The sequence below is a fragment of the Wickerhamomyces ciferrii genome, contig 00049 (assembly GCF_000313485.1).
Source record: "Wickerhamomyces ciferrii WGS project CAIF00000000 data, strain NRRL Y-1031 F-60-10, contig 00049, whole genome shotgun sequence".
In the NCBI taxonomy this organism is placed as follows: domain Eukaryota; kingdom Fungi; phylum Ascomycota; class Saccharomycetes; order Phaffomycetales; family Wickerhamomycetaceae; genus Hansenula; species Hansenula ciferrii.
The window spans coordinates 1-15,725 of record NW_011887691.1 but is presented as its reverse complement, the minus strand read 5'-3'; the positions used below and the strand labels follow the sequence as shown (position 1 = coordinate 15,725).

At 30.6% G+C, this 15,725-nt stretch overlaps 8 protein-coding genes across 8 annotated transcripts; 5 read left to right on the top strand and 3 right to left on the bottom strand.

The window, feature by feature from the left end:
* Positions 1-305: 305 nt before the first annotated feature.
* FBP1 (fructose 1,6-bisphosphate 1-phosphatase) lies at positions 306-1,337 on the top strand (the record flags this gene model as incomplete). Its single annotated transcript, XM_011277173.1, has 1 exon — positions 306-1,337. The coding sequence occupies one exon, from the start codon at positions 306-308 to the stop codon at positions 1,335-1,337; it is 1,032 nt and encodes a 343-aa protein (XP_011275475.1).
* Positions 1,338-1,538: 201 nt separating this feature from the next.
* Positions 1,539-4,493, bottom strand: DIS3 (exosome catalytic subunit DIS3; the record flags this gene model as incomplete). Its single annotated transcript, XM_011277172.1, has 1 exon — positions 1,539-4,493. The coding sequence occupies one exon, from the start codon at positions 4,491-4,493 to the stop codon at positions 1,539-1,541; it is 2,955 nt and encodes a 984-aa protein (XP_011275474.1).
* A 330-nt stretch (positions 4,494-4,823) lies between these two features.
* Positions 4,824-6,263, top strand: MCH1 (Mch1p; the record flags this gene model as incomplete). The annotated part of the gene is made up of 1 exon (XM_011277171.1): positions 4,824-6,263. The coding sequence occupies one exon, from the start codon at positions 4,824-4,826 to the stop codon at positions 6,261-6,263; it is 1,440 nt and encodes a 479-aa protein (XP_011275473.1).
* A 573-nt stretch (positions 6,264-6,836) lies between these two features.
* On the top strand, positions 6,837-8,276 carry SEC61 (translocon subunit SEC61; the record flags this gene model as incomplete). Its single annotated transcript, XM_011277170.1, has 1 exon — positions 6,837-8,276. One exon carries the CDS (start codon positions 6,837-6,839, stop codon positions 8,274-8,276), a length of 1,440 nt encoding a protein of 479 aa, XP_011275472.1.
* A 652-nt stretch (positions 8,277-8,928) lies between these two features.
* Positions 8,929-10,911, top strand: BN7_2111 (Cytosolic endo-beta-N-acetylglucosaminidase; the record flags this gene model as incomplete). The annotated part of the gene is made up of 1 exon (XM_011277169.1): positions 8,929-10,911. One exon carries the CDS (start codon positions 8,929-8,931, stop codon positions 10,909-10,911), a length of 1,983 nt encoding a protein of 660 aa, XP_011275471.1.
* A 722-nt stretch (positions 10,912-11,633) lies between these two features.
* BN7_2110 (uncharacterized protein) lies at positions 11,634-12,575 on the top strand (the record flags this gene model as incomplete). The annotated part of the gene is made up of 2 exons (XM_011277168.1): positions 11,634-11,780; positions 11,904-12,575. 2 exons carry the CDS (start codon positions 11,634-11,636, stop codon positions 12,573-12,575), a joined length of 819 nt encoding a protein of 272 aa, XP_011275470.1.
* A 306-nt stretch (positions 12,576-12,881) lies between these two features.
* Positions 12,882-13,643, bottom strand: BN7_2109 (SDR family oxidoreductase; the record flags this gene model as incomplete). Its single annotated transcript, XM_011277167.1, has 1 exon — positions 12,882-13,643. The coding sequence occupies one exon, from the start codon at positions 13,641-13,643 to the stop codon at positions 12,882-12,884; it is 762 nt and encodes a 253-aa protein (XP_011275469.1).
* An 889-nt stretch (positions 13,644-14,532) lies between these two features.
* BN7_2108 (SDR family oxidoreductase) lies at positions 14,533-15,291 on the bottom strand (the record flags this gene model as incomplete). Its single annotated transcript, XM_011277166.1, has 1 exon — positions 14,533-15,291. The coding sequence occupies one exon, from the start codon at positions 15,289-15,291 to the stop codon at positions 14,533-14,535; it is 759 nt and encodes a 252-aa protein (XP_011275468.1).
* Between the last annotated feature and the right edge of the window lie 434 nt (positions 15,292-15,725).

The following is a 15,725-nucleotide window of genomic DNA, read 5'->3' as shown; positions in this document are numbered from 1 at the left end:
ACTTTAACTATGCTGATATCGGATAAATTATTGCGTGTATTGTGTAATTGTGAGTTCCTTTCGTTCTTTGTAGGATCAAATTCTGTTCAACAATTGCGCTGGTTTAAAATGGATTTACTGAGGACTTTACCACCCCACAGAAATTTATACAGGCTGAGATGGATTGGCCATCCCGATTTTGAACGAGAACAAGTATATAAACATCCCGATTCCCTAGATTCTATCCTTCTTTTTTACAATCACAATTGATTATAGATTTATATTTTTATTCTCATTCATATTCATATTTTACACATATATACAAAATGTCACATTCACATCACGCTCAAGATGATTTTGAAGTGGAAACTGATTTAATCACTTTATCAAGATTTATCTTAACTTCTCAACAAAAAGTTGCAACTCAAGCAACTGGTGAATTAACTTTATTATTAAATTCTTTACAATTTGCTTTTAAATTCATTGCTCATAATATTAGAAAAGCTGAATTGGTTAATTTAATTGGTCTTGCTGGTGCTTCAAATTCTACTGGTGATGCTCAAAAAAAATTGGATGTTATTGGTGATGAAATTTTCATTAATGCAATGAAAGCTTCTGGTAATGTTAAAGTTTTAGTATCTGAAGAACAAGAAGATTTAATTGTTTTTGAAGGTCCAGGTAATTATGCCGTTGTTTGTGATCCAATTGATGGTTCTTCAAATATTGATGCAGGTGTTTCAGTTGGTACAATTTTCGGTATTTATAAATTATTACCAGGTTCAAAAGGTTCAATTAAAGATGTCTTAAGACCAGGTACTGAAATGGTTGCCGCTGGTTATACCATGTATGGTGCTTCTTCACATTTAATGTTAACTACTGGTCAAGGTGTTAATGGTTTCACTTTAGATACTTCATTAGGTGAATTTATCTTGACTCATCCAAATTTAAAAATTAGTGATGAAAAACATATTTATTCTGTTAATGAAGGTAATACTCCTTATTGGACTAAAGAAACTCAAGATTTCATTGCAAGTTTAAAAGAACCAAAATTTAATGGTAAACCTTATAGTGCAAGATATATTGGTTCAATGGTTGCTGATGTTCATAGAACTTTATTATATGGTGGATTATTTGCTTATCCATCTGATTCAAAATCTAAAAATGGTAAATTAAGAATCTTATATGAATGTTTCCCAATGGCTTTCCTTTTTGAACAAGCTGGTGGTAGAGCTATTACTGATGATGGTAAAAGAATTTTAGAATTAACTCCAAAAGCTATTCATGATAGATCTGGTATTTGGTTAGGTAGTAAAGCTGAAATTGCTAGATATTTAGAAGCAACTGGTGGTGCTAAATAAAAATCTTTAAAGTGATTTTATCCAAAAATTAGTGTACATTATAGAATTTTAAAGTTATATTGCATTTTTTAAACTAATTATTTATGAATTTATGTCATGACTATTTGATGATTTTTATTATAATAATCTGTAGAGATCGCTGTGAATTTACAATTACATACAAAAAAAGTTGAATCATTAACTATAAACATTTTATTGAACTTAATCAACTAAAACTAATTGAGCTTTTCTTTTACCTATACTAGAGTCAAGAACTGATTTAACATCAACTTTAACCTTGTCAAATACAGAAACAAGTCTTCTTTCACCATTATCTAATTTAAAATCTAATGAATATTCATCTTCTTTGAAAATAGCATCATTAACATGTGATGTAATATCTTCTAATTTAATTAAACTTTCAACACCAAATTTAGGAACTAAAACAACAATACCATTACTGAAAACTCTAATAACATAACCAGTTTCAGTTGATTCATTATTTTTCATAACTTGACCAACATAATATTCAATTGATGCTCTTCCTGCAAATTGTGCATTTCTATGTCTTTTATTTATATTTTTACAAATTAATTCCATCTTGGTCTTATCTCTATGTGTTAGATCAAGAGGTTCATAACTTATAGCAGCGGCTAATTGACGATGGGCAACAACATCACAATAACGACGAATTGGTGATGTAAAATGTGTATAAATATCAACAGCTAACCCATAATGACGAAATTCTGGATATCCATATGAACCTGAACTAAAATATTCAGCAGCCATCATACAACGTGTTGACATGATTCTAACTAAAGTATTAAAATATTCATCTTTTGGATCAATACATCTATCAAGAGAATCAGCTAAAGCTTTTGAAGATTCTAATGAAACTGACATATTTTTCTTAATTCTTAACATATCATTTAATTTTTCAAAATTTGTTGAAGGTGGAGCAGCATGACGTCTTAACATTGCAGTTTGTGGGAATTCATTAAAAATTTTTCTTGCAACACTAATATTTGCTAATAACATAAATTCTTCAACTAAAGAATTTGTTTCTAATAATTTTTTAATTTCAACTTCACCAGGATCTGAAGTTTCACTATCCATATGAACTTTAACTTCAGGACTTGCTAAATTTAAAGCACCAGCATCTAATCTTTGTTGTTTTAATTTTTTAGATAAATGTAATAATGCTCTCATACCAACTGTTAATTCATCTTGATTTGATTTATCATCAATTCTTAATTGTGCTTGTTCATAAGAAAATGCTTCTCTTGATTTAATAATAGATTTATTATAATCAACATTAATAATATTAGCATCATCATCTAATTCCCAGATAACACTGAATGCAAATCTTTCAACATAAGGTTTTAATGAACATAAATCTGTACCTAATAACATTGGTAACATATCAATTCTCTTATCAACAAGATACACAGAAGTACCTCTTGAAGCACCTTCAGCATCTAATGCAGAACCTGCTTTAACAAAATGTGTAACATCTGCAATATGAACACCAACTTCCCAATTACCATTTGGTAATTTTTTAGCATGTAAGGCATCATCAATATCAACACAACCAGGTGGATCAATTGAACAAATTAATTTATCTCTAAAATCTTTTCTCTTTGGTAATAAAGGATCAGCTTTTAATACAGTTTCATCTGTCAAATCTTCTGGAACTTTCCAATCATGACCTTCTTTTGGTAAACAATCCAAAACATTTTTACTGAATGGACGATACTCAACATCATGTTCTAATAATAATGCTTCAGTTTCAGCACCAACAGTATCAGCGGCACCAAGACTTTTAACAAAATGACCTTCTGGATTTTTTGATGTAATATTCCATGAATCAATTGCAATAACAATTTTTTGACCTAATAATTCTTGAGCTCTTCTTGTTTTAATTCTAATTCTTGGTAATGATCTATCCATTAATTTAACAAAACATGATTTAGCAGAATTTGTAGTTTGTTTAGAAACAGAGTTTTCCACAATTTGACCAACATATGATCTCCATGATCTTTTAACAATACCAACAACTCTACCAGTTGGTTGTAATTCATCAGTGGTACTTGATTGTGTATTGATGGCATCTTGTGTTAATAATCTTCTTTCTTTGTCATTTATTTCTAATTGAGATTGATCATTTTCTGGATCTTCATTTGAATTCAATTGATCTTCATCAACAATCATTGATGATGGTTTTTTCCATTGAGATTTTGGTAAAATTTCCACAACAACTGAATCACCATTGAAAGATCTATTCAAATTTTCACTTCCGAGAATTAATAATGGTTTTGGTAAAGTTGCAACTGAAATTTCACCTTCTAAGAAATTATATGACGATATGTTAATATTACCTTGATATAAAGTACCATTTTTCAATCCACCCATTAATCTTGAAGTTGGATAGTAATCTTTGAAATAAGCAGTAGTACCATTTTTGGAATCTCTTGTCTTGAATGTATTTTCTTCTGGTATTAAATCTTTCAATTCTTCACCATTTGGATAAAGACCAACGTATTCTAGTAATGATTTCGATATTATACCATCTTTTGAAGCAGCTTCTCTATTTAATCTGTCATTTGTAACTAAAACAATGTTGATTTTACCATCTAAATGTTTTTGATACCATTTTGCCAATTCTCTAATGGCTCTATCATTTCTATCATTAATAGTTTCATTATCTAATCTTTTGACAAAAGTTTCTTCATTAAAGTCATTATGGAATACAATAAATCTTTTTTCATCACTTTTACAAAGTGATCTTAGTCTTGAATATATTGGGAAACTCTTATTTCTAACTTCATCTAAAACAGTTTGTGGTATAATAACATCATAAAAGATTTGATTATTTTCCAATAAATCAATAGATTGTAATATAATATTTGTATCAACAATGACATAATGAGCACCACCAAGTTTTTTAATATTCAATGGATCTTCACTAAGCACAAATTTTGGAAGTTGACCTTGAGCATCTGGTGTCAATATTTCAAAACATTTTGAACATGATTTAGAAAGACATGGTATATCATTTCTTAGATAGTGTTCTCTAACGACTTTAGAAGCATTACCGTTTCTTGATCTGACGAAAACCTTGGAAGTCACGGTCAATCCGTCCGTGAGCTTTCTCTTTGTGATAGCAGGAGTGGTCATACTATTGGAAACTTCTCCTATGATTCAATATTGCCTTCAATGATAAAGTCCATGTTTATAAATCAATTAAGCGCTATACAAAATTTAAATTTTTTTGCCCTCGAAACCAGAAAAAGATTACAAATGCCCAGATCAGGAAAATATCTGTTTTGGGAAATAGTTAGTTTACGGATCAAAAAGAAGTCAAATCTCAGAGACACAATTATGAATTATTACTCACACCATCAGGCCATCAACATCTACTTCCACTCATCACCACAATACCATAGGACATAGGACTAACATTTGCTTCTTTATAGAACGCTAATACAACTGGCTAGTTTTTCCATCATGGGTCTCTCAAGCATAGAAACATCACTTACAAAGCATATTCGCTCCTTTTTAACTAAAAATTACTCCACAAATACATTAAAAATATTTGCTTGTACGGTATCATTATTATCATGTTTATGTGCTGGATCTGTGCTATTATTCCCATTATTCACACCAGTACTATCACATCGCTTTGGTTATACACAGTTTCAAATCAATATTGTGGGGAGTTTGACTTCCATAGGGATGTATCTACCTTTACCAGTTTTAGGATATTTAGCTGATTGTCATGGTCCTGTTATACTATCAGTTATCACATTAGTGATGTTTGGTCCTGCATATCAATATGCTTCATATATTGTGGAACAAGATTTGAATTTTTGGTTGTTAGCTATCACTTTTGGGTTTATTGGATGTGCTACAAGTGCCCTATATTTCACATCATTGTTAACTTGTGCTAAAATTTATCCAAAAAGTAAAGGTTTGACTATTAGTGCACCAGTTACATGTTATGGTCTTAGTTCATTAATTGGATCACAAATTTTAAAATTAAAAGTTCTTCAAGTTAAAGTTGGTGAAGAATTTGAATTAGATTTATACAAAACTTTTAAATTTTTCAGTATATTATATCTATTCTTGGGTATTTTTAATTGGGTTAGTGCTAGTGTTGTCTCAATTGAAAGAGATCTTCTGCTGCGTAAACATGAAACTAGTCAAGAAGATAATGAAGAACGTCCTTTACTATCAGGTTCAAATGAAGATTTAGATTCATATGAAGATGGTGATGATTTGGTTGCAAATCATAAATCAAAATTTATGAAATTTTTAAAAGATATTTCAACTTATATTTTATTATTTTCAGTTCTGTTAAGTATTGGCCCATCAGAAATGTATATTACAAATATGGGTTCATTAGTTAATGCTATTAGTCCAAAATCATTGATTCCTAATCAAGTTTCAATTCATGCAGTATTTTCAACCTTGTCAAGGTTATCATTAGGTGCATTATCAGATTTCTTAGTTAGTAAATATCATATTGCAAGAAGCTGGTTATTATTATTTATTATTTTATTAGGTTTACTCACTCAATTTTGCATTGCAAACTCTATATTTATAAAAGATCAGTATTATATTATTAGTGCATTATCAGGGTTTTCATATGGTGGGTTATTTACATTATACCCAACAGTTATTTTTTCTATTTGGGGTTCAGAAATATTTGGTTCAGCATGGGGTTCCTTCATGATTGCACCAGCTATTGGTTCAACATCATTTGGTATGATCTATGGGTTATTTTATGACAAAAGTTGTCAAATCAGTACAGAGTCGCTTGTTGGATCCACAAACTGTATCAGTCTTGTTTTCTGGATCAATAGTTTAGCATTTGGTTTCAGTGCCTTACTGTTGATTATTGCATGGAAGGGAGTCTGGGAGAAGAGAGGACTCCCATTATCATAAGTCATAAGTCATTGCATGTTTTAATAAAGGTTTTCATTGTGTTTTTAAAGCCAAAATTGTAGAGTGAAAAGCCCCAAATGTCTCAGAAATGTCTATACTTATACTTATTCTCCCCTCGGAAGTGCACTTGTCTCAGGTGACCCGTTACCCTTTTGTAATAGTCGGAATTCCCAGCGCACCAATTTTCAAGTTTCAACTCGTGGCGCGAACCGCACTTGAATTTTCTTCTGATCTGTCGCGTTGGCATCTTTTGTCAAAAAAGCGAAACTTGTTTAGGTGTACGATTTGGATTTTCCAAACTTTCGACATCATCAACACGAAAAATCAACAATTGATAACAAGTTCTATATCTTTCTCATCAAGTGTGAATAGTTGACTCGAATCAGTGGGAAAATATGAGTAGTTGTACGTATTGACTGGGAAGCATTATACTATAGAGAAGAGGATCTTTAGGCGTTTGTGAAATTTTATTGAATTGACCAGGGTGGTTAGTTTTGGTGATTGAAATTTCGCTTAAAGTCAAAAGATTATTATCATAAATTCAAAAGTTATAAAGAGAATATACTAACATTGATGTCAATAGTTCGTGTCTTAGATCTAGTGAAACCTTTCACTGGTTTCTTACCAGAAGTTGTTGCACCAGAAAGAAAGGTCCCTTTCAATCAAAAATTAATGTGGACCGGGGTTACCTTATTAATCTTTTTAGTTATGAGTGAAATCCCATTATATGGTATTGTTTCATCAGATTCTTCAGATCCTTTATTCTGGTTAAGAATGATGTTGGCCTCCAACAGAGGTACCTTAATGGAATTAGGTGTCTCTCCAATTGTCTCATCTGGTATGGTTTTCCAATTATTACAAGGTACTCAATTATTAGATGTTAATTTAGAAAGTAAATCTGATCGTGAAACTTTCCAAACTGCTCAAAAATTATTCGCAATCTTATTATCAATTGGTCAAGCTACTGTTTATGTTTTAACTGGTATTTATGGTAGACCAAGTGATTTAGGTGTTGGTGTTTGTTTATTATTAATCTTACAATTGGTCTTTGCCGGTATCATTGTTATTCTTTTAGATGAATTATTACAAAAAGGTTACGGTTTAGGTTCAGGTATTTCATTATTCATGGCTACCAACATTTGTGAACAAATTTTCTGGAAAGCTTTTGCTCCAACTACTGTTAACAATGGTCGTGGTGATGAATTTGAAGGTGCTGTTGTTGCTTTATTCCATTTATTAGCCATCAGAAAAGATAAAAAAAGAGCTATTGTTGAAGCTTTTTATAGACAAAACTTACCAAACTTGTTCCAATTATTGGCTACATTTATTGTCTTTTTCCTTGTTGTTTTCTTACAAGGTTTCCGTTATGAAATCCCAGTTAGATCAACTAGACAAAGAGGTCCATATGGTTTATACCCAATCAAATTATTCTACACTTCAAACACTCCAATTATGTTACAATCCGCTTTAACTTCAAATTATTTCATCATTTCACAAATGCTGTATCAAAAATTCCCATTAAACCCAATTATTCGTTTATTCGGTGTTTGGGATGCTAGACCAGGTTCTGCTCAATTATTTGCTACCAATGGTATTGCTTACTATATTCAACCACCATTTTCATTAACTGAAGCTTTTTTAGACCCAATTAAAACTACAATTTATGTTGCTTTTGTCCTAGGTGTTTGTGCTCTGTTCTCTAAAACTTGGATCGAAATTTCTGGTACCGCTCCAAGAGATATTGCTAAACAATTCAAAGATCAAGGTTTAGTTATCGCTGGTCATCGTGAAACTTCAGTCTACAAAGAATTGAAAAGAATCATTCCAACTGCTGCCGCTTTCGGTGGTGCTTCAATTGGTGCCTTATCAGTTGCTTGTGATTTATTAGGTACTTTAGGTTCTGGTACTTCCATCTTATTAGCTGTTACAACTATCTACAGTTATTACGAAATTTTCGCTAAAGAAGGTGGTTTCCAACAAAATGTTGTTTCTGGTTTCTCTGAAGCTTTCTAAGTTGAAAAATTATCAATTTAAAAACTAAGTAAAATATTTTGAAAATGAAAAATCAGACAACACAACATAAATAATAAAAAAAACAGAAATAAACAAAAAAACAGCATTATTTAAATTTTAATTAAAATTGAAAATAATTGTATAATAGTCATCAATTTGATATAAAGGTTATCATATATTAATATATTCTCAATCAAATTGATTCAACACGTGAAGTGGTAAAGAAAATAATTTAAAAAAATCAAAAGAAACCATTTTATTAAATGGTGTATAATATCATCACAATTCATTATTATTATTATTGATTATTGATTTCAATTCTGTAGTTTCTTCATTTGTAGTAAGGGCAACATGTATCTGTCAACATTTGAAGTGACATTTTTATGTAGGTGTCAAATTAACAATATAATTAACAAATTACTTTTAAACCATTTTAATTCAAAGATTGTTGATGAAACTTTAGTTTGTTTGCAAAGAAACATCTATAAAGAATTTGAATACATCTGTTGAAAGTGTTGCTTGATATAAATTACTGTCCCAACTACAGTTGTCTCCTTTCCAAAACATCACTTCAACCACCCCTTATCAAAGCAAAACAAGTAAACAATTAATCCATCATAATACATCTAAAACGTTGAAAAAACCTAAATACATGTCACAAGATAGTGCAAATATTTCCATTGAGAATGACACTGTATCAAGTATAAAATTTGGCTCTTTTTATGATCTTGAATATTGGTATTTATCCAAAAGAGATATAATTGACGCCTTCAGAATACCTAGAGAATCTCTTGAAGATTACCAACGTTTCAAAGAGCCTGAAAAGAACAATAGTGATGAATATGATCCAAAAGTCTTAGTTTGTCATGATTATAAAGGTAATTACCAAGATGAAGAAGATCAAAATCCTTTGGGATATTTCCCACATTCTTCTGGTCAACATTATTACATTCAATATCCATCTTTAGTTGATATTTTTGTTTATTTCTCACATAATAGAGTTTCTGTACCGCCTGTATCATGGATAAACTCTTTACATAAGCAAGGAATTCAAGTATTAGGTACAATAATTGTTGAAGGAATGGATTTTGCTGAATCGGATAGATTATTGAGTAAAGATGAGAATGGTAATTTTAAATTTGTTGAAATATTAGCTCAGATTGCTCGTTATTATAAATTTGATGGATGGTTTTTAAATATTGAATCTAGGCTCACGAGTTTTGGTAAATCATTTGAAGTTCCTGCATTCGAAGAAGCGTTAAAGACTAGATTGCATCAATTGGTTAGTGATTCAAAGCTTATATGGTATGATTCTCTGGTAACAGAGAAGAATAGAGTATTTTACCAAAATAGTGTTAATGAATGGAACTATGATCATTTCAATGCTTCTGATTTATTCTTCACAAATTATTGGTGGACACAAGAGAAGCTTAGTGAAAATATCAAAAATATAGGTTTATTGGGAGCTGAAAAGAAACTTTTTGTTGGTATTGATATATGGGGTAGAGGCTCAAAAGTTGGTGGTGGTGGTTTTGAAAGTTCAATTGCAATCAATGCATTGAAAAAGTCTCAAAGTAATGTTGCTTTATTTGCACCTGCTTGGACCTATGAGAATTTTGATAAAGAAGACTTTTATCATAATGATAAGAAATTTTGGCTTGGTAATGATTCCAGTGATTTTACTGGTGGATCGGTATCTACTTATGTCAAGCATTATACTGCCCCAGTTTATACTAAAAATGGAAATGCCATTTTTTATACCAATTTTAGTACTGGAGAAGGGTCAAAGTTTAGAGTGTTTGCACAAACAGTATTTAATAACAACTGGGTTAACGGTAACATACAGTCTGCTGTTCCAGTTATTGAAAATTCAAATCGTTTTAAATTGTATTACAAAGATACATTTAATGGTGGCTCCAGTTTAAAATTGACACATAGGAACTCAATATTGAATGATTATAGCTCTGACATATTTACATTATTTCATTTCAGAAATGATATAGACTCCAATAATTTAAATGTTTCTGTGAGCTTCAAACATTTGAAAGAAGTCCCACAGAATTCACGTTTCCAAATAGACATTAAGTACTACATCGAAAGAAGATATAGAAGTGTCACAAGATCAAGAGAAGGGTTTTTCAGATTACCTTTGACGTACACAAACCAGAATTGGAAATATATTGAGACAGGATTTGCATTACCAAGATTACAAGCTAGAGAACACTTTGTTTTGGAGTCTGTCCAAGCTCGTTGGGTTGACAGTACAGATGACGCAAATTCTGAAATTGATTTTGAAGGTGATGAGTCCAGTAGATCATGGGTAATGATACCTCAAAGTTCAGACCCTAATATTTTCCATGAATTACTCATTGGTGATATCCTTATAGAAGGTATAAAGCATGAAGTGAAGGTAGAAAGTATCATAAGCGTTAAGAAAATTGATCTTGGTGAAAAGAAAGTATTAGTTGAATGGAAAGATGATGAAAATGTATTATATTGGTTAATTTACGTGAACGCTAAGTTTTTAGGAGTTGCGCATAGCTCTGTTTGGAAACTAAAAAGAGGAGATAAAATAAGAGTTGATATATTTACGAGATCAGGAAAGGTTATAAAAGGGCAAGATTTATTTATTTAAAATATATGCTTCTTTGAATATCTAGATTATTTTATTTTGAGTATTATTAGAAAACCTCTTGATGAGAAATGTATTATATACAATATGTACAGTATATAGGAATTTAGTTCAATCATTACTAAATGTTAATGTCTTCCGCAAAAATTGTTATGCTTATCCTATGAATACTTGTAGGCGATCAATTAATATACTAAATTTGATTATATTATCAGGATATTGATTATGTAATCTATCTATAAAAGTTTTTATAAGCGAAATATCAGCATAAAAATGCACAAGTAACGAATAATATATTACTAAAATATTTAATATACCTATTTAGCTATACTCATGATGATGTAAAATATCTATATTTCAAGGAAAAAATATATATATTTTGTTATAATTTTTTCAGTTTTTGAATAGTGTCAATCTCAAAAATTTTATATTCATTTCAAAAATACAAATTTCTAAAATCACTAATTTTCAAACTTCATTATTTTTGGTTAAAAGTAATGTCATATGAGAGAGAGAGATCAAATCCTTTTTAAAATGTGTTTTCAGCTATATATTTGACGGGATGATCTCAATGTAAACCAATTAATAGAAGATTATTGTCTGGAGGCCTTCGGTGATTCTCGGATATAAATTACGCTGTTATAAGAAAAATTATGTGCGTTATCATGAATTATTGGCAAGCTTTACAAGTTTTCTAATATCGAACGCTGAGTATATTATAATATATGAGTATATTACAAGTAATTACTAGTAATACTATAGCTACCAATATCCAAGTTTCAGCTTCTATAGCTTTAGGAAAATCACAGATTAGAGTTGCTCAAAGCATTTGGTTGTCCGAGTTTAGGAAATTGTCCCAAGGTGGTGTGAAAGTAAGACATCATTTCATTCTTGAATTCTGATATGAACATAAAACAGAAAAAATTTATAAAAGTTCTAAATTAACTAACTAAAAACTCTTTATTAATGGTATTCAAAATATTTCATTAAATAAGGGTATGAGAAAGGACCAAGATAATTTAGCACTTGAACTTGAAACAAAGCTGAAAAATAGAGCCTTAAATGATACCATAAATGCACTTGAGCAATTCTTCTCAGATGGACAGGTACTTGAAAGGTTCAAACTAAAAGATGAAGAAATTTTCAAAACAGATCTGAAAGTTTATGCATTTGAGCTTAACAATTATATTGCGAATGATGAAGGTTGTCATTTTACAGATAAAGCTATGATTTATGCATTTTTGTCAGAGGGAATCATACCTTTAAATTCTTCAGTAACGGGAGAGCCAGTACCAAAGTTTGCTTCTTATCTTGGTAAGAACTTAGAGCCTTTACAAACGTTAATTAATGGAATTTATCAAGAAATGCAATATCAATGGTTACTTTATTTGGCTTCCCGCTTGAATTTATGGAGAATATGCTTAGAGGTAAAATCAGTAGAATTATCAAAAAAAGGTATGAAAAATAAGCCATTACCTTCACCAAGAACACCAAGAGAGTTAATGAAAATACTGTTCAGCTGCAGAGCACCTATGGCACCACATCCGATAATGACTTTTTACAAGCGAATAAACCACCTGGAAACTACACCAAGGTTTTACCATAACTTTTTAATGGATATGGTCAGTTTTTATGAAAAAGTTAAATTATTTGACCCTGATAACTAGGAAAATACAATGGAGAGCTTTAGTGTCTTGAATGCAATTAACAGATATAGGTCTCGTCATATTGAAGAGTTGGGTGATTTTGACCTGGATAAATTGATAAATGATATTCTATTTAGAGAGAATAAGATCACTTTTGATTTGTTTTCAAGAACCTTTTATACGGCCAAATACGGTAGACATGGAAAAAGACTTCAAAGTATGTGATTATAAAATCATTCATTGTATATTATATTCTAGGGTTTCAGTACCAATATATAAAAATAATCAGCCAAATTTCAATATTGTTATGTAAGACTATATAATAATCTAGTAGGAAACCTCTTTACCGTTTTCATCATAAAATTTACCGTTTTGCTCTTTTGACAAGTTAGTGATAGTTTTTAACTGTCTCTTTGCACTTTCTTCAGAAGTTAAAGTTTCGTAGTCTTTTAAAACTTCAACAACAGCTGGTACATTCTCTTCATAGTAAGAAAATGCCGTATTGAACATATCAGTAGAAACAACACCTGGATGCAAAGCAATGACAGTGAAACCTTCAGATTCTAACTCAAAACTAAATTCTTTCACAGCGTAATTCAAAGCTGCTTTTGACTGACCATAAGCGGATGTGCTAAATGGGATAAATTCATTAATAGAACCTGCTAAACTGGAAACGAAAGCGATATGTTTTGTTTGAGATTTTTGTAAATATTTGTAAAGAGCTTTAACCAAAAGAATTGGACCAACAGCATTGACATTAAAGTGATTGATGAACTTTTCTTTTGGTGTTTCTAACAAAGATTTATAAGATTGTGCAATACCAGCATTTGAAATCAAGACATCGATACCATTTTGTGCAATATCTTTTAATTGATCATCTAATTGTTCAAATGATTTTTCATCAGAAACATCAAGTTTGATGGCATGAACGTTAGAGTTGGATCCAGATAGTTGTTGTAACTCAGAAGATGACGAAGGATCACGAGCTGTTGCTATAACAGTATTTGAAGAAATTGATGATAATTGTTTGGCGAATTCATAACCAATACCACGATTGGCACCTGAGATGAAATAAACTTTTCCGGACATTGCTAGTATAATTGTAATTTAATTGTTGGTTGATTGATAGTGATCAATTCAACCTTAAAAAAAATAAATGAGAGATTGAAGAAAATGGATGATCTATATACATTTTAAATCAATGGTTTAATTTATAAGCGTAGATGCTACTATAGATCTATTATAACCTTGTTTTGTTCTCGGTTTTTATGGGGATAAAGTTTAAATCCGAGATGTAAAAATTCAATTTATAAGCAGAAGAAATTAGAGTACAAAGTAATAAATATAAAAGCCACATATGTTGTTTCTAATATGCATTTTAATCTCTTTATCCGCAATTACATAGAGTTTGTGCGTATATGACAAATACTAGCCGCAACTATATATAACAATATTGCTTATTGTTAATATATTAATATTAATAATATTTGTCAATTCCAGATCAGATCATATATTATAATTATTATTATAAGTTAATGTTAATGTTAATATTATAATATGATCATTAGCATCTAGGTAATTTAATATGAGTATCTATATATTATACAATATTGACCTGCACATGCGTGGATTTATAATTAATAACGACGTTGTAAGTGCGCCTTATTTACTTGGTTTCGGGTACATCAAATTATACAACTAATTAAATGAATATGGAACACAATAGATTGCGCTCATGCTATCCAAATTCAAGGCCCAAAAATCAACGAAAATTATAAGCATCCTGGAAATTATAAATTATGGTTAAAATACTTAATTTGAAGAGATTCAAGAAAGATTGGCGCAGAAGTCAGTTGGGATAATTCAATTTACCTCAAAAGCTACATCAATCAATATATATATATATATAAAATATATGATAATTGAATATTCGATATACATATGTTATTTATGGCTGATAATACTCGATTCTAGGTGCTTAATATGGAATTTCTGAACCATCATAACTGAAAAACTTACCATTGTCTTCCTTAGTCAATTTGTGATAAACATTGTTGATTTGATAGGATGCACTTTGCTCAGTAGTAATGGAGTTGTCTTTCAGGAATTTTGCAGCTTCTGGTTGAAATTCACTGAAATCAATTTTAGCTTGATTCAACATATCACTTGAAACAACACCAGGATGGACTGCAACAATTGTATAGCCATCATCTTTCAATTCAAAACTTAATGTTAAAACAGCATGATTTAAAGCAGATTTAGATTGACCATAAGCTGCCGTTGAGATTTGAACAAAATTCGATAATGATCCAACGATTGAAGAGATGAATATGATTTGCTTTGTCTCTCTTTTATCTAAGTATGGTTTCAAAACTTTGGTTAGTTCTATTGGACCAACAACATTAGTGATATAATGCTTCAAGTAAACATCTCTTTCAACACTTAATGCTGGCTGATGAGTTTGAGCAATAGCAGCATTTGAAATGAAAGTATCAATACCTTCTGGGGCCACAGATTCTAATTGAGAATTTAATTGATTTATTGATTCTTGAGAAGATACATCGAGTTCGACAATTTTGATATTATCACGCTCTTGAGCTAATTGAGCCAGTTCTTTAGCGTTTGATAAATCACGAGCTGTACCAATGACTGTGTTTGTAGAATCAGATGATAAAATCTTCAAAGTTTCCAGACCAATACCACGATTTGAACCAGTAAGAAAATAAACTTTACCCATATTGATGTTGTTTCAGAGTTATCCAAGCTAATTATATGTGTTTTATGATAATGATTTAGTGTTAAGGTCACCGACGATATTAATGATCTGGATATGGGTGTGGATTTTTTAAAAGCATCTGGACGGGAAATTCATGCTATTTATATGTTTCAAAAGTTCAGATATCTGGTAAGCATTTGTAATGATTATTCATCGTTATTAATAGGTGAACGAGTACCCCTATATTGGAATTCCACACCTTTGTTACTTGTTACGGATTGTCACGGAGGTCATACCAATATCTAGCTGACGGAATTCCGTGATCGTTGAATGTATTATTAATGATTTAACAAGAACCAGTGATAATGTGATGTTAAAAGTAACTTTTTATATTTTGTCCTTAATATCAACGTTCTGATGATGTGACTGCTCCTCTTTTGATACACCATTAACGA